An 18,829-nucleotide genomic window follows, 5' to 3' on the forward strand; every position below is an offset into this window, starting at 1 on the left:
TATTACTCCCCGCTCAACGATAAATTACAACTGCGAAAAGCTATCTGCGAAAGCCTTGTCGCAAGAGCATGCAGAGGCCTTTAGATTACTTTATGTAATTAACAGTAGATGTATTCATATATATACACATGTATGTGTGTATAGTCTAGACAATGTAGGCCTAAGATAAAATTTTGTATAAAGGATAGGCTTAAACTGGATAAGTTTAAACTGATCTAAATCATAGTTGTCAATAGAGTGCTTCGAGATCAGCGCGAACCCGGCGGCGGCCATATTGGAAGTCAAACGTCGCTGTGTCAGTGCATTGTTGTTGCTCAGTGAAGCAAAATGCCGAATACGTGTGTCATTGTTGGCTGTAGTAGCCGGGGGGAAAAGGGTGGCAAAAGCTTCCACAGACTCCCTAAAGTCGTGACTAACCAGGGAATTGCAGCACAGGAGAAAAGTGAGTGGAGGAGACAGTGGCTGGCTGCCATTAACCGATCAAATTTAGTACAACTTGACTGTATCCGGATTTGTTCTGATCACTTTGTGACAGGTAGGTTAAATTGTCTTGAATTTCATAGTTACTAAAATAAATGTGATACAAACATATTTTCTATGTACTTTCAGCAATGATTAATGGATATATTTGTCACATTAGGTAGCTTATGTCTACTGCAGTGCATTGTTGCATCAAATGGCATTTAAGATCTAGGCCTAGTAATGTTTATGTACACATGTACAAGTTACATACTAGGCCTACATTTTATTCACTGACTAAAATAATTGATAATAATGCGGCAACAAGCTGGGGTCAGCTTTCCATTCCTTCTCACTAACAGTGTATGGATCTACATTCCCAATGAAACATACCTTCTCAGCATAACGCTCCCGTGCCTGCTTATCCAAACTTTCACAGTAGTGCTCCATCACTTCAGATGTCTAAATTCTTAAAAAATCCAAGCTTCTAAGCCCTCTAACACGGAAACAAATTGGTGAATGTGTACTCTGAGCGCTCTGGAGCGAGTGACTTCCAAGATGGCCGCGCAGACCGCAGTGTTACTATTTTTAGCATCATCTCGGAGCACTGTATGGACCCTTTTCACGTGACATCACGACAAACACGGCCGCCATTTTGGACATGTACTACCAGTAGTTTACCACAGCCAGCATTGAGGAATGGCAGCAAAGAAAGTTTTTACTTTCAGCAAGACTTCCATCATGCCACTATATTGTTGTGCACCTGGATGTAGTAACCATCAACAAACAAGGCAAGGGTTATCATTTTATCGGATCCCGACGGAGAAGATGGATAGCGGCCATAAACAGGAAAGATTGGCAGCCCTCGGCATACCAACGCTTGTGTAGTGACCACTTTGTTGGAGGTAAGACGAATAAAATTAGCCAGAAAAGGCATTACATTGCTGTTAACATTCTGTGGCGGCGAGTGTGTAACCAAATAGGCTAAAATAACCCATTGTAACCTCTTTGTTCTTCTGTAGTAGCTATTGTTGACTAGCTAATGTCAACAAGTAGCTGGTATGTTACTGTAGCAATGTTTACGTTCAGTCATTTGGATGACTGTTAAAACCTTTCAGTCTCAAGTTTTTCCTTTACTGTATTTACTAGTTTACTGTAATTATGATCCGGCCGAGGTTCCCCTCAAATTAAGCAGCGCGCGCCGGCTTGCTCCCGGAGTGCTCCGGCCGAGGTTCCGGAGCACACTCCGGCCGAGGTTCCCCTCAAATTAAGCAGCGCGCTCCGTAACCTCGGCCGGAGCACTCCTGGAGCAAGCCGGAGCGCGCTCCGGAACCTCGGCCGGAGCACTCCTGGAGCAAGCAGGAGCGCGCTCCGTAACCTCGGCTGGAGCAAGCCGGAGCGCGCGCCGTAACCTCGGCCAGAGCACTCCGGGAGCAAGCCGGAGCGCGCTCCGGAACCTCGGACGTTGGCGTGTATGTGTATGGCGATGGGTTTTTAACGACATAGGTATACAGATCATGTGGGCTGAAGTCAGGTAAAGACGAGGGCTTCGTGTACTTCCGTACGTCAGTGAACAATCCTGGTGGAAGCAGGTAAACGTCATTCTCTAAGCCTGCTAACCTCAATTTTTGCAAATACCTCTCCCTCTGCTCACCCTCTAAATGCCCTACGTCGCTGGATAGTGAAGGTGTTTTCTGCATCTCGCTCCTTTTTCTTTTATGTTTTTCGTTTGTCGCCTTCCTCGCATTCAAACTGATTCGAGCCGAAGTCCACTACATGTCCAAAATGGCGGTCGCGTTTACGAAGGTCACGTGACTGAAAAAGGTCTATATACTGCTTTCCACCATTTTGAAGTGCTGTTTGGTAGCCAAAAAAATTAGCGATCCCATAATGCACTGCGCGGGCCGAGATTCGCAATTCGCTTATTTATATTAGAAATAGTCTTCGTCTCCATCCTCCAGTCCACTAGATGGCGGTGCTACACTTTAACCTGGTTTACCAACCGCCACAAACGTCATGGAAGAACAGGAAGAAGAACAGCGAGTATAGACGAATAGCTCACATTGTTATCCTGTGAAAGAGTTTGTGTTGTGTGTGCGTTTTGTTTTGTTTTTGTTTTTTGTTTTTAATTGTTTGCGTACCCGGAAGTATTTGTGCAGCTTGTGAAATAAAATATTGGGCAGCTTTTGAGTGAATCGTCTGGAGCAGAGTAGCAAGGTTAGCTAGCTGCTTTTAGGAAAACCAGATCTGTTTGGTGAATACATCTGTATACACAAAGAAAGTGTAAGCTCTTGTGCCTTTTCTGTTTCTCCTGTAACAGACAGGCATGTCTTCAGAGCTCACCATTGACATCCAGCTCACAGAGTTGGGCTTTTCAAGCTGGGATTTTCAGGTTTTAAAACAGAAAGAGACAAACCAGACTTCAGATCCTGGATGTGCATCATCATCATCGTGTCCCATACCAGTGGGTCAAATCCCTCCTGTCTGTCCAAACTTCCTCCCCAATAATCATGACTCTGGGGTTAATGCCAGGTTAGTTCATGTAGATTCCACAGAGACTAGTGCAGGCGACAGCAGCAAGACAGTTTGTGAAAAAGAAAGTGAGCTTATGGGAGAAAAAAGAAGAAAATATCCATGGTATGATGAAAATGCTGACGAGCAACTTAAAGAGGACAAAAAGAAAAAAATACACAAAGAGCAGGAGGTCAGAGAACGAGGAGATCAGAGGAAGCTGATAAGTGATGATGATGATGATCAGGATGATGATGATGATGTTGTTTCTGGGGAAGAAGATGAGGAGGAGGAAGATGATGGCTTGACGGACGATGAGGAAAGTGATGATGCTTTGTCTTCAGGTGAGTGAGTGGGTCAAAATAGACAGTGTTTGAATATATAATATAGAAGTTAGATATTTTGTTCAGGGCGGCACGGTGGTGTAGTGGTTAGCGCTGTCGCCTCACAGCAAGAAGGTCCGGGTTCGAGCCCCGTGGCCGGCGAGGGCCTTTCTGTGTGGAGTTTGCATGTTCTCCCCGTGTCCGCGTGGGTTTCCTCTGGGTGCTCCGGTTTCCCCCACAGTCCAAAGACATGCAGGTTAGGTTAACTGGTGACTCTAAATTGACCGTAGGTGTGAATGAGTGTGAATGGTTGTCTGTGTCTATGTGATGACCTGGCGACTTGTCCAGGGTGTACCCCGCCTCTCGCATGTACTCAGCTGGGATAGGCTCCAGCTTGCCTGCGACCCTGTAGAACAGGATAAGCGGCTAGAGATAATGAGATGAGATATTTTGTTCAGTAGTGTGGAGCTATACTTCACAGACACTGAATATACACTGCCCTGCTTAAAAAAAAAAGTCTCGCACTCAAATATTTGGTTGGACTACCTTTTACTTTGATTACAGCATGTGTTTGCCATGGCATTGTTTCGATAAACTTATGCAATGTTGCAACATTTATTTCAATCCAGAGTTGTATCAATTTTTCACAGAGATCTTGTGTTGACAATGGGAGAGTCGAACCACTGCGTAAAATCTTCTCCAGCACATCCCAAAGATTCTCAGTGGCTTTTAAAGTGCATATCACAGGTAAATTCAGGAGCAAGATCAATGTAATTCTCCTGTTTTATATTAAACTTTGGTCAAATATCTGTCACATTTTGCTTTTTGTGTCATTTTTTTACCTTGCGCAATACCAGAAAAATTCAGTTGAAATCAAGCCATTTGAGGCAAATTGGTCCGCCTCTGAAAAAACTTGGCAATTGGATTTCCCGGCAAACATTGATTTTTGTGATGTCACGTGTGGGACGCCTCCTTCTGAATCGTACGTCAGCGCTGGTTTGTTTATGAGAAAACAACCTGGTGGTTTTCTGCAAATTTCTTCAATATTATCACGTAATTATGAAAATGGTTAACAGATGTATCATAGGAGGGTGTAGCAACACCAATCTTGATGGGATTAGTACTCATCGTTTTCCAAAAGACCGGACAATGAGAGAGAAATGGGAGTGCTTCGTGCGAGGCTCCCGGAAGCCGAGGACCAAAGCAGAGCTGAGAAAAAGACCAAGAAAATCGGCGTTTCACAAGTTGACTGTTGCCAGGGTAAGAAATAAGAGAGACTATAGACCCTTTTCAGTCACGTGACCTTCGTAAACGCGACCGCCATTTTGGACATGTAGTGGACTTCGGCTCGAATCGGTTTGAATGCGAGAAAGGCAACAAACGAAAAACATAAAAGAAAAAGGAGCGAGATGCAGAAAACACCTTCACTATCCAGCGACGTAGGGCATTTACAGGGCGAGCAGAGGGAGAGGTATTTGCAAAAATTGAGGTTAGCAGGCTTAGAGAACGACGTTTACCTGCTTCCACCAGGATTGTTCACTGACGTACAGAAGTACACAAAGCCCTCATCTTTACCTGACTTTGGCCCACATGATCTGTATACCTATGTCATTAAAAACCCATCGCCATACACATACACGCCAACGTCCGAGGTTCCGGAGCGCGCTCCGGCTTGCTCCAGGAGTGCTCCGGCCGAGGTTCCGGAGCGCGCTCCCGCTTGCTCCAGGAGTGCTCCGGCCGAGGTTCCGGAGCGTGCTCCCGCTTGCTCCAGGAGCGCTCCGGGAGCAAGCCGGCGCGCGCTGCTTAATTTGAGGGGAACCTCGGCCGGAGCACTCCGGGAGCAAGCCGGCGCGCGCTGCTTAATTTGAGGGAGAGCAAGCCGGCGCACGCTGCTTAATTTGAGGGAGAGCAAGCCGGAGCGCGCTCCGGAACCTCGGACGTCGGCTCCGGCAGCTATTTATACTGGATCCGGTGTAAATAGCTGCTGGATCATAATTACAGTAAACTAGTAAATACAGTAAAGGAAAAACTTGAGACTGAAAGGTTTTAACAGTCATCCAAATGACTGAACATAAACATTGCTACAGTAACATACCAGCTACTTGTTGACATTAGCTAGTCAACAATAGCTACTACAGAAGAACAAAGAGGTTACAATGGGTTATTTTAGCCTATTTGGTTACACACTCGCCACCACAGAATGTTAACAGCAATGTAATGCCTTTTCTGGCGAATTTTATTCGTCTTACCTCCAACAAAGTGGTCACTACACAAGCGTTGGTATGCCGAGGGCTGCCAATCTGTTAATGGCCGCTATCCATCTTCTCCGTCGGGATCCGATAAAATGATAAACCTTGCCTTGTTTGTTGATGGTTACTACATCCAGGTGCACAACAATATAGTGGCATGATGGAAGTCTTGCTGAAAGTAAAAACTTTCTTTGCTGCCGTTCCTCAATGTTGGCTGTGGTAAACTACTGGTAGTACACATCCAAAATGGCGGCCGTGTTTGTCGTGACGTCACGTGAAAAGGGTCCATACTCTAAATTAGGTGTTCCTGTGTTTGTGTGGTACACAGATAATGTTATTTATTGACACACAAAAGTAAACAACACGAAAGCTCTGGGCGATAATACACTTACTTAGATTAGATTAGATAGAACTTTATTGATCCCTTTGGGAGGGTTCCCTCAGGGAAAGTAAAAAGATGCAGTCCACAGCCTGGCAAAAAGCAGCCAAAGTAGCATGTTTAAAGTCCCCAGAAATGATCATAAATGCCTCAGGGTGCTGTGTCTGCAACCTTGCTGTGACAGAGTGAATCCCCTCACATGCAGCGGCTGCATCTGCCCTCGGAGGGATGTAAACACAGATGGTGATGCCAGCAGCTCCAAGTCCGAGCAACATAAGAATGTCTTTACGGAGAAATGTCCCGGATTACACCAGCGGTTGTTCACGTAAATGATGAGTCCCCCACCTTTGCCTTTCCCGCATGCTTTAGTGTCTCTGTCGGCTCTCACAGCAGTGAATCCCCACAGGTCCACATTCGCATCCGGTACAAGTTGTGTTAGTCATGTCTCCGTAAAAATAAATAAGCTGCTCTCCCGGTAAATCCGCTGGTTGTTCAGTGCGGATAGCTCGTCGACCTTATTTGGCATTGAGTTCACATTTCCCATGTTAACGGAGGGAATGGATGGTTTGTAGCACCGCCGGTTGTCTGCTAGCCTAGCCTTTAGCTTAGCCCCGGCTTTGCAGCCCCTGGGTTTCCTCCTCAGCTCGGCTGGGATGGGGTGTCGTATCCTGGCTCGTCCCATTGTTTTCAGGGCCAGCAGCTCCTCTCTCGAATAAGCGAGAAAACTGGCTTCTGGTTGCGTGTTAAAGTTAAAAGTAAAAAGGTGAAAAAAAAAAGAGGTTTAAAGAGCTAAAAACTACAGAGCTACTGGAGAGACAGCCGTCTCGCACAGCGCCCAAGGTCACATTTTCTTTACACTTTACTTCACATGTATCAAGGGATATGTGTGTCAGGGCTCGAGATCTTGGGACCTGTCAAACACATTGAATGTATATACAACCCTGCTTAGCAGATTCCATGTGTGTAGCTTATGAAATCTTTCTCCTACAGTAGCCAGTACTCTTCTAAATGAAGAAATATATAAATACATCATAGTAATTAGAAAAAATATGATTTATGTAACAGTAGATAGATGAGCACTGATGCATGAATCCATGGGTTTAGAAGCTCAGGCGACAATTCCATATTTCAATGCAAAATCGCTAGCTGCTAAACTTGGTCTACACAGACTGTGCACTGAAACCGTGCAAGCTCTCTCAGCCTGCTGGCGCTTCCACAGGTGACGTCACGAATCTGGTTCCAGACTCCCTTGGGATTTTTCCAGACACGTTTTATTTTATTTTTTTCCTGCTGTAGACAGATGGCCTTGTGCAAAATTGCCCTTCTGGATGAGTGTGTAAAGGGACATATTTTCATATTAAAAAAAAAATGAAATTGGTCCAGGATATGCACTTTAAGGTTGGGACTCTGTGGTGGTTAATTCATGTGTGAAAACGATTCCTCATGCCTCCTGAACCACTCTTTCATAATCTGAGCCCTAATTTTATTTCTGTGCCATCAGGGAAGAAAAAATCCATTGATGTGATGATAACCTGGTCATTCAGTAGATTCAGGTCGTCAACTGACTTCATTTTATTGCCCCGTAACATTGCTGAGCCTCAACCTGACCAGCTGAAGCAACCCCAGGTATAATACTGCCTCCAGAGTAGAGGTCTGCGTGGGACAGAATTTTCAGTCCCGCTCCCACATTGTGCAGTCCCGCTCCCGCAAAGAATTATAATTTTCAGTCCTGCTCCCGCCCGCGCCTGCCATATTTTGTCCCGCTCCCACCCGCAAATCCCGCATGATGCAGACGTTCGCGTTATTTCTCACGAAAGTTCTTGTCATTGGCTTGGGGAATTAAACATGCTGAGGTTAGCTGAGCTCTCCACTGACCAATCCTTCACCTAGTGCACGTAGCGAGGGTGCGCGTTGCCAGGCGGCATGCGCAGCTGAGGCTTTACAGAGATACCCAACACACCTACCAAAATCTACAGTGGATATTAAGAATATTGTACATTGCACATAGCTTATATGTCACTCCTCACATTTACATTCTAGGAAATACAAGTAGGCCTATAAGAAATTAATATAATTTAAAGACACAGCGTGATGGTGCCCCGCCCCCTACTTTGAGTGGATTTGAGCATAAATATCTACAGCTCACGTTCAGGGGTGCATTTCCCAAACAAACAACCAAGTTAGCATTAAACCAATATGGTACGATGCAAGTTTGAACTAACTAACATTCAAAAAATCACAACAAGCAAAGGGCAGCTGATTTCCCTCTGCATCATACACGAGTGAGAATGACTTCCAAATGTCTGATTTCAGGACTCTTGACTTTTTAATGGTAAATGTACCTCTTTTTAAAGCAGCACTTACTTCTGAAGCACTGTGAGCTTCACTAGAGGAGCTCTGCTCTTCTGCCATGATCGGAGATCTCAAACACGGAACAGCGGAAAGGAATCAGAAACGTACACGAGATTAGACCACATCCGCAAATTTAGGCATCTTAAAATGTTTTTATTAATGCCAAATAAAATATCCAGCACAAATTATATATGATAGACATAAATTAATAATTTATAAATTTTATTTTAAACACGTTTTTAGTTAGCGGGACTGCAGCTTATCACCTCTCCCGCCCGCTCCCACATTGTGTACTCCCCCTCCCGCCCGCGCCCACAATGAGCTTTCAAAATTTGTCCCACGCCGCACTGCTTTGCGTCAGGTCCCACGGGAGTGCAGGGCTCTACTCCAGAGGCTTGTACAGTGGCCATTATGCATGATGGGTGATCGCTTCATGAGCTTCCCTTCTTACCCTGACACACCCATCACTCAGGAATAGGGTAAATCTGGACTTATCAAACCGCATGACTTTTTTTCCCTTGCTCCAGAGTCCAATCTTTATGCTCCCTCACAAGTTGACATCTTTTCTCCTGATTAGTCTCACTAAGAAGTAGTTTTCTTATGGCTACACAGCTGTTTAGTCTCAATCCTGTGAGTTCTCATCACATTGTGAGTGTGAAAACGCTCTTAATTTCACTAACAAACATAGCCATGAGTTCTATTGCCTGATTTTTTTAATTTTTTTTTTTAAAAACGATTTGACTTCAAGTATTTAGGTGATCTCTGATCATGGTCAAGATTTTTTTTCCAACCACATTTTTTTTTTCACAAAGGTGGTGGTTCACCACCATCCTTCCAAGTTTTAATAACGCGTTGGACAGTTCTTAACCCAATTCCAGTCATTTCAGCAACCTCCTTTATTGCTGGGTTTCACGTGTCGTCACGTCCGCCTCATTCAAAACTTTAGCTGGTGGTCTACCAAAGCTCAGTTGACAAAGCGTTTGTACGGAGAAGGTGCATTGGTCACATGAAAAATGCCTTACACTTGCGTTGTTTTAGGTTGTTCCGATCGATCGAACCATGAAACTGATAAAAGTTTCTTCAGGGTTCCCTGTGAACTAATAAAAAAGGGTGAACAAACATAGGATTTCACAAAAAAACATTGAGAAAGGTGGCTTTTGAACTTCTCACTGAAATCAAAGGGAACCGAGTCAAAGCATGTTTGAGTTTGCAGTGATCACTTGATGAACGGTTTGTATATCCTTCTCAGCGATGTCCTTAGTGTTTTACAAGTACTTTTCTTGCTATGTGTCGTTATTTTACGGTACTTTTTTTAGTCACGAAGTGCTAAAGTCCCCAGCTGGTTCTTTGTTTACTCCTCACAAGTCCATATGCATAAAGGTCGCGACAAAATTCTTCCCCAGCCATAAAGTTATAGAGCGCCGTGATCACTTCTCCGTCTTGTTTAACTAAGATCCAGGTCTTTAAAGGGGTTTCTGATGATCTTTGTGAATGATTTACTTGAGAGATAAGTGTGAACACAAGTGAAAATCAAACAAACTGTTGTTTGTTTACACTTCAACTTGCAGCACTTCGTTGTAAAGACGCAAATGAAAAGCTTAAAAACATTCTTACACGGGCAAAAACAATACAGGATTCATTCGGCAGTGACTTGATACCGAGGTCCTTTACCCAGCCACATACAAAAAAGTTGTAAGCCTCTGTACTCTTCCACACTTTCATCTGTTTTGTGGTGTAGAAGGACGTCTGCAACACCAGATAGTTCGAGATGTCGGGGAACTCGACTGAAGGGTAGTTTTCGAGATCGTATAACAAATCATTCTTTCCCAGACCGTATGGGTCGATTCCATTCCACATAGCAATCTTCTGAATATATCTAAAGCGAGCAGTGGCTTCTAGATTATGAGCATACTCTGATAAGTTATTGCTAGTTGTTTGCACTACAGCAGCCGTTTAGACCACCAGCTATTTCACTTCTGGTAAAATCGCTAAGAAAAGTCACATGACTGAAACCCAGCAATTGTTTTCTTTGCTTGATGCAGGCCAATAATTTGACCCTTCTGAAACACTGTCCAAATGAGCACAGGATCAGAGATGCCAACATACACAATTTGGGCGTAGCAGCTACTGATTTGAAGCACAGTTGCGGTGCTATGTGTAGACCTGAAAATGATACGTTTTTCAACCGGGTTTGCCCTTGTATCGATCGAATCAACATATTTTCAGTGTTCTGACTCTTCCACATATCATTGTTTACGTATGTCATTGTATAATTCTGGGAAATAATTCTGCGTGTTAAGTGCAGTGCTCGGAAATGCGTAGTCGTCTTCCTGGAAGCAAACTGTCTTCGTCGGTCATGTTCCAGAACTGAAACTTTCGAGTTCTCTCACAAACTAGTGTCAGCTGTGAAGTGAAGACAGTCATGCAACAGAAGTACACTAGAGAAAGCAAAGTCAGCTCCATACAACAAATTATCTCAGTAACTTCAACATGCTCAGTTTACTTAAGGCCATCCTTAAAAAAAAATCCATTTCCGGTGAGCAAAAAAATTTTCAGTAGGGAGGGAGGGATTTTTTTTTAATTATATATGGATGGATAAGAAATCGCAATGCTGTGTTTGCTTTTTCTTTCAGTACTTTTTTATTATAAAAGCAGACATTTTAATAAAATATGACAGTTTAATCAACTGAAACTTGTACAAAAACTTTGTTAGCATTTTAAATGCTGACTGCAACATTTGCAAAACTTTTACAGAGGTACTTAAAATGTCCGACACACGGACTTTTTGTAGTTCTAAATCGACCGTTAGGCCTAGTTCGGATGAAATTACACTATTAAAATGATCACTGAATGATTTGTTTTTCTGAATCTTTACTATTTTGTTGTTCTCTAGAATACCATTTTGCGATTTCACACTTAAGCACATGTTTGAAAACTCCGGATCTCCTTCCTTCATGGTGGCTGCCATTTTTTTGTGCCGCACGGCGCATGCGCAGAGCTGATTCAATTCTATATCCTGCGCGGAATGCAGGGCTTTCCACAAGCGCCGGCTGCCGGCCATACAGCCGACTACACAATTAAGTCCAGCTGGCTACTTTAATGACTATTATTTTTGTAGCCCACAGGCTCTAAATATTAATTTTTGATTTTAATAAAATTAAATGTTTATCTAACGGACTGACAATGTCAAACTGAACCGCACTCATTTAAGTTGTGATTCGCGCTGTTTGTACCGATAATAACCACAAATTCCCCGCCGACTTTGTTGATCAAGGGAGAGTAACTCGTTGGGGCTGCGGATATGTGGTGTGCGCGCGCACTCAGCGCAGGGAGTCATGTGTCTGGGCCGTTGGAGGTGACATCAGAGGGAACAGAAGCAGAGATCACGCTTATTTTGTCTCCGGTAAACCAGTCTTCTCTCGTTCAATTATGTGCTGGCATCAAAAGACACCGTTGGTTGTAAATGAAACCAAGCTGAGTCGTTGGAGTGCATTTTCATACACAAATGGAGAAATGTTCGCTGAGTGTGTGTGTAGCCACCACTGCAGACCGTTATCGTTGTTAATTCATAGCATGCTCAGTTGCGTGAATGTGTCATGCACCAAAAATAAGAGATTTACAAGCCAGGAACGCCTCATGATGCAATACGCAGGGTTCTCCACGAGGGGTTTTAGAGGTGCGGGCCGCCCCCCTTTCTGTGATTCCCGCCCCCGTTTAATTTCTGCCGCCCCTTTACAAAAGGAAGAGACGTCCCTTTGTGTTCTTTGTGACAGATAGCCTTTCTCTGTTGGAGTACCGACAACGCGACAACACCCGAGTGTGAAACTCATTTACCAGCAATTAGTTTAGTCAGTCTGACGATTAGGGCTGAACGATCTATCGTTTTCGACCGAAAATCGTGATCTCAGACAACACGATTTTGGGATCGTCAAAGCCGCGGTTTTTCTCAGTGCTCCTAAACTGACCCATGTTTTGTTTCGTCAATAAATTGTCCACATTTTTTACACTACAGACAAAAAAAATTACATCTATGTATTCAGGAAAGCCTTGTGGCACTCAGTGTGAAAGAATTTTGTGAATATCTCCTTCCGTTTTCGTGTAAATCCCTGTTGTTTGGAGGGAGCGCTCTGAGAAAATCCTTCACTTTCTGTGTGACTCTCTGCTGGCAGCGCGCGGGTGAGGGAGGGGCTGCTCACTCTCACACACACACAGGAGGGAGGGGCTGCTCCCTCTCACACACACAGGAGGGAGGGGCTGCTCCCTCTCACACACACAGGAGGGAGGGGCTGCTCCCTCTCTCTCACACACACAGGAGGGAGGGGCTGCTCCCTCTCTCTCACACACACAGGAGGGAGGGGCTGCTCCCTCTCTCTCTCTCTCACACACAGGAGGGAGGGGCTGCTCCCTCTCTCACACACAGGAGGGAGGGGCTGCTCCCTCTCTCTCTCACACACAGGAGGGAGGGGCTGCTCCCTCTCTCTCTCACACACAGGAGGGAGGGGCTGCTCCCCCTCTCTCTCACACACAGGAGGGAGGGGCTGCTCCCTCTCTCTCTCTCACACAGGAGGGAGGGGCTGCTCCCTCTCTCTCACACACACAGGAGGGAGGGGCTGCTCCCTCTCTCTCACACACACAGGATGGAGGGGCTGCTCCCTCTCTCTCACACACACAGGAGGGAGGGGCTGCTCCCTCTCTCTCACACACAGGAGGGAGGGGCTGCTCCCTCTCTCTCTCACACACAGGAGGGAGGGGCTGCTCCCTCTCTCTCTCACACACAGGAGGGAGGGGCTGCTCCCTCTCTCTCACACACACAGGAGGGAGGGGCTGCTCCCTCTCTCTCACACACACAGGAGGGAGGGGCTGCTCCCTCTCTCTCACACACACAGGAGGGAGGGGCTGCTCCCTCTCTCTCACACACACAGGAGGGAGGGGCTGCTCCCTCTCTCTCACACACACAGGAGGGAGGGGCTGCTCCATCTCTCACACACACACACACAGGAGGGAGGGGCTGCTCGCTCTCAGAGAGACACAGGCTTGTAGCCTCATTTCCCACAGGGGAATTGTTGGCTCTAGTTATAATTTATAATGCTTATGTACATTCTTTTACAAAAGTGCAATATTTTGATGCTGCTGAGCCATTGATCAACCTTTTTTATGTCTGATATGTTGTAGATGGGAAAAGTAAAAGAAGCAAAAGTTTACTTAAGAAAGACGGCTCTCTTTTTATTTTTATTTTAAGTTATTATAACTTGTTCCTCAGGCACTCAATGTTAATAAACAGGCCTACATTTGAAATCTGTTGACCTCAGTTTTCATTCTTGCATTAGCTTTATGGAATTCATTGTATTAATTAATTTGCACTGAAACTTGATTTAAAGAAAAAAATCGTGGTTGAAATCGAAGTCGCAATATCTGCCAGAAAAATCGCAATTAAATTTTTTTTTTAAAAATCGTTCGGCCCTACTGACGATTATAGTCTAAGAAAAGCGTTTCACACTTTGGCGTTTTTGACACATTGTTCTTGTGCCGGGAGATAACACGCCTTTATAATAACGTGTGAATCGACACCAAGTTCGAGATAACTGATTGTTATTGTCGGCAGAGAAATAAAGGATAAAAACAAAAAGTTCAAAGTTGGTGCGGCAAGCGTGATATTGCCTATAAAACCGTGAGGATATAACCTGGCAAATTTTATGCAAATGACATGTAAAATTATGCAAATTTGTTTCAAGGTCATCCGATTGACCCCCACCCCCCTATATTTTCAATCCGTGGAGAACCCTGATACGCAAGAAAAGAGAGATGATTTACTGCCATTTTACTTTGTATTTGAGTAAAGTGAATAAATAAATGGTCTGTGGAAAATACATTTAATCCTGGGAACTGCGTGCACAGGAGTTTTTGTGTTTACACCCACCCACCCCCGGCTGGCTACTTATTTGTCATGGCAGGCTAGTAAGAGCCTTAGTGGAAAACCCTGGGAATGCATAAATGTCAAGTTCGATGTTGCTATTAAAAGACCTATACATAAATCTTTTGTCTTTTACTCTGGATTTCATTGTTGATCATGATGAAACTACTGAAACACTTTATTACAGTACAAGCTCAGTTATCAGACATGCAGTTAGGTTAACATGGGGCGGCCTTGGGCTGAAGTGCCCTTGAGCAAGGTACCTAACCCCTAACTGCTCCCCAAGCGCTGTAGTAAGTCAAGTTTATTTGTATAGCGCTTTTAACAATAAACATTGTCGCAAAGCAGCTTTACAGAATTTGAATGACTTAAAACATGAGCTAATTTTATCCCTAATTTATCCCCAATGAGCGAGCCTGTGGCGACGGTGGCAAGGAAAAACTCCCTCAGACGACATGAGGAAGAAACCTGGAGAGGAACCAGACTCAAAAGGGAACCCATCCTCATTTGGGCGACAACAGACAACATGACTATAACATTAACAGTTTTAACATGAAGTCAGTTTTGTTGATGATATAAACTCTTCACTGATGGAAACTTGAGTGCAAAACTGTTCATGACAACTGCAGTCCTAAAGTTAGCAAGTCAACTGTAGTCCTCAGCCATAAAAGCATTACTGTAAGAGTCCAGAGTGTCCTCCAAGTGTGACTTTCAACTGTCCATATGAGGCCGTCCTCTACAGGAGCGATGTGATGAGAATCCGACCAGACATAGGGCATCGGGATGGATCAGGCAGGTCCGAGGAGCAGAAGAGTTTAATGTACGGCTGCCCACTGCTCTGGGTGTGTGCGCGTGTGTTCAGTGTTTCAGATGGGTTTAAATGCAGAGGATGAATCTTGCTGTGCTTGAAGTGTGCATGTGACAAATAAAGGGTTCTTCTTCTGAACTCCTTTTATCCGAACATCCTCTTGGTTAGCCAGACATTTTCCCCAGAGAGTTTGGATAATTGAGCTTATACTGTACAGTAAATCCTGCTTTTATTTTCCTCAGAAAGTAGCTCAAAATGGCCTGGATTGTATCTCTGAGCCTCCCTGAAATTTGGTTTCTGGGGGCCTCAGGGGCCCCCAGAACCCCTGCCTAATAGGAAGCCTCGCTTCACTCAACTTCACTTCACTGCGCTCGGAGATGTTACTCTCTTTCATTTGTCATTGTTGGCATCTCTGCTTGATACTAGAGGTGTGATGATTCAGTTTTTTTTTTCAATTCGATTCGAATCACGATTTTGACTTTTCGATTCGAATCACGATTCACATTTTTTTTGTCCTCTATTTTATAACTGATGCAAATCATTGTTAAGCCTAGAAATGTAGAGCATTAAAATAACAAACAAGTTGTGTTGCCTTTGTAGTCTTTATTCAGACTCCAGTCACTCCATTGACTTTGAATGAAACTATGAATGCAAGGTCAGATTAACTATATGGGCCTGCGGCACAGTGCCCAGGGGCACTAACCACTCTCAGCCAGTGGGGGGGCGGCACCACATGACAGAAACTTTAAAAATATTTTTCGTGAATATTTGTACACTTAAAATGGTTATACACTTGACATTGTTAAATAGTCATTTATAATTCATTATGAACACTAATTTCATAAGAACAACAATAATCATAATTCTGAGCAAGAGTGGCCTATGTGACCATTAACCCCCCTTTCCTCAACCTGTCAGTTGAGCCAGTCCACCTATGGTGAAATGTATCAAGTTTTTAAAAACCGCGGTAGTGATGAAAAATGGACAGACATCAATTGAGTGGTTGTGTGAAGAGAAAATTAAAAAAAGAGAGAGAATCCAGGCGTGTAGCTGCAATTAAAAATGTTCCAGTGTTAGATCGTTTTTTTATAAAAACATCGACAACTGCTGTCACTACCAGCGCTGAAGCCGAAGCTAGTGAAATCAGTGATGCTAGTGAGGGAGATGCTACAACCACAGCCAGTGTTCGCCGAGGGGTCGGCGACGACGAGGATCCCCTTGAGACATACAAATATATGCTGCTCATTTTTGAATAAGACATTTCAATATGCCTACATGCATATCGTTGGTGTTCAGTGAATTTGATGGGCTGATGTAGCCTACTTAATACATTTTCAATGAGGAAGAATGACGTTGGTTATGTGTACTATTGTTTATGTATATGCTACTATTTTTGTCAGCAAAGGGCAAGGTTTGTGAGTGTGTGCAGGAGGTTACTGAACGCGTGCGCGCAGGGTGGTGGTGGGGGACACTTGAGGTATAGTGCCCAGGGGCACCGCATTGGCTTAATACGGCACTGTATGAATGTATCACAGTTCAGTCATTTTTGGCACGTTTTAATTTCCAAACTGCAAAACACTAAGAAACAAAAAAAGCAATGGAAACTTGACCTTTTTTTTTCTCAACCTTTTAAAACACAAAAATACAGTCACTTGTGTTAGTGAATACCACCTCAGATTCAACTCCTTGACGTTTAGACGCAGGTTCTTTGCGAAATTTGGGTTTCACATCGATCTCGACTGTTAGATAGTGCTGCTGAATATGATTCTGCATGTCAGTGGTATTGCCATGATGAGGAAACTTATGCTGTGTTCACACTTGTACCGGTACAAAACTGGTATAACTGTATCGATACAAAGTATACCGGTACAGTTTAGTGCATCTGTCCACACTAGCGAGAAATGTTTGCAGTTTTCTTTCACGGTAGTTGAAATGCGCGTGCGCGAAATGTTTCCGTGGTTACCGAGTAACTTCCCTCCGAGAATATGGCAGATGAAACAACGTGTGTGTGCTTTTTGTTGTCAATGTACAGTCTGTATTTCTGGTGGTCATTTATTCAGTCGAATCGTATAAAATGCGCGAGGCAGTTGAGAAAGAAACAAACGAATCTCCATTCTTCACTATTTTATTCAGCGAAGACATCGATTGAGGTGTGTGACTTTGTGCATGCGCATTATATTTGTATCGATACAGAGCCGCTTCATCTGTCCACACTACAGCGAAGCGCTACAGTACCGATACTGTACCGGTACGAAACCCATACATTTGTGGGTTTCGTACCGATACAGTTATACCGCTACAGTACCGGTATAGTTGCAAGTGTGGACAGGTGTTGCGGTACGAAAGTAGTTTAGTATCGGTACAAAATCCCTAGTGTGGGCAGGGTATTAGACTCGCAGAGCTTACACAACACTTGCTTTCTGTCACGAGACAGTAAATGCCGTCAAACTGGGCTTTTAAAAGCCGGTGGCTTCAGGAATTCCGAGTCGTCCCCCATGATGTTCGCAAAGCAATGCGTGATCTCACGAGATTGCTATAGCAACCACAAACACGGCTGCGCCCACGTACAGCTCCGGATACCGAATCGAATTTTTAATATCAAAATTATGCTGTCTATCGAAATGTGTTATGCATCTAGCTATAGTCATATAATAACTATAATCATTCTTGTAATAATAATTTCAATAAACGGTTAATGTTCAGTTCCCTTTTCATTTTCTCTATTCAAACGGCACACCTGAGTCACACAGGTTAAGTGTGTAACAGACAATAAAATTTTTATCCAAAATAGTCTAGTTTTTCCTTCCTTATTCGATTTATTTCAATTTCACATGCATGCAGCTGTTGTAAAGTTAAGTCTGTTTGTATCGAACTCTCTCGAACTGTAGGTTCATTACTACACTCTGACTCCATGGTGACATTTTGCACAGGACTGGGTTCCTCTGATAACAAAAACAAAGCTTCAGCGCTCTCTGCTCTTAATCTTTTCTGTTCTTTTAGGATATATCACGCATGCCGCTCCTTGTTGGGTTTTTTACCGAGTTATGTCCGAGTTGTTTGTTTGGTGTTGAATAAGGAAGCTGCTTCACCTGTAAGAAAATCAAACACTTAAATGAAGACGCTAACTCAAATGCGAGCAGAAAAAATAAAACGAGATTCTTAAGCAAACTCTTCCATACTCATTTCCGACTTTCTGTTATTTTAAAATACATTTTAAATACAATCGCGAATGTCTGTGGAGTTTTCAGGCTTAGCTCCTCTTGTCGTATTCTCTTTAACCATTAATTTCTTCCGTGTTCTTGCTTCTCTTTAACATTTTTCTTGATGATAGGGAGACGGTAATACCTTTTATCTATTTCTCGATTAGAACAACCAAAAACGATGCAAAACAGCCTTGTGTACACGAAAGACGGTGTTTGTTTGACCCTCAGGTCTAATTATCACGTGATGCGTGATGTCATGCACAAGGGGTCTGTACTCATTACCGACTGTTGAATATTTTACCTTTTTAAATAAAGGCTCTTTCAAAGGACTAGGTCATATCTATCTGTGCCACTCCAGAGTAGGAATACATTCCTTATCATAATAACTCGGGTCCAAATTTTCCAGCAGTGAGAAGCTTTAGTATACAGTGCTACTTGAAAGTTTGTGAACCCTTTAGAATTTTCTATATTTCTGCATAAATATGACCTAAAACATCAGATTTTCACACAAGTCCTAAAAGTAGATAAAGAGAACCCAGTGAAACAAATGAGACAAAAATATTATATTTGGTCATTTATTTATTGAGGAAAATGATCCAATATTACATATCTGTGAGTGGCAAAAGTATGTGAA

The 18,829-nt window shown here is 43.6% G+C and overlaps 1 protein-coding gene across 3 annotated transcripts in view; it reads left to right on the forward strand.

Moving 5' to 3' along the window:
* The first annotated feature begins 2,483 nt into the window (after positions 1-2,483).
* Positions 2,484-18,829, forward strand: part of wu:fe05a04 (protein suppressor of hairy wing) — a 72,129-nt gene continuing 55,783 nt past the window's right edge. For 2 of the 3 annotated variants that reach the window (XM_060921313.1, XM_060921315.1), the window contains exon 1: positions 2,484-3,314. In XM_060921313.1, the coding sequence (XP_060777296.1) occupies positions 2,786-3,314 (529 nt within the window). In that variant the 5' untranslated portion in view covers positions 2,484-2,785. The remainder of the gene's footprint in view (positions 3,315-18,829) is intronic. The other variant, XM_060921314.1, reaches the window with a different exon arrangement.

This window comes from Neoarius graeffei, chromosome 5 (assembly GCF_027579695.1).
Source record: "Neoarius graeffei isolate fNeoGra1 chromosome 5, fNeoGra1.pri, whole genome shotgun sequence".
Taxonomy (NCBI): Eukaryota; Metazoa; Chordata; class Actinopteri; order Siluriformes; family Ariidae; genus Neoarius; species Neoarius graeffei.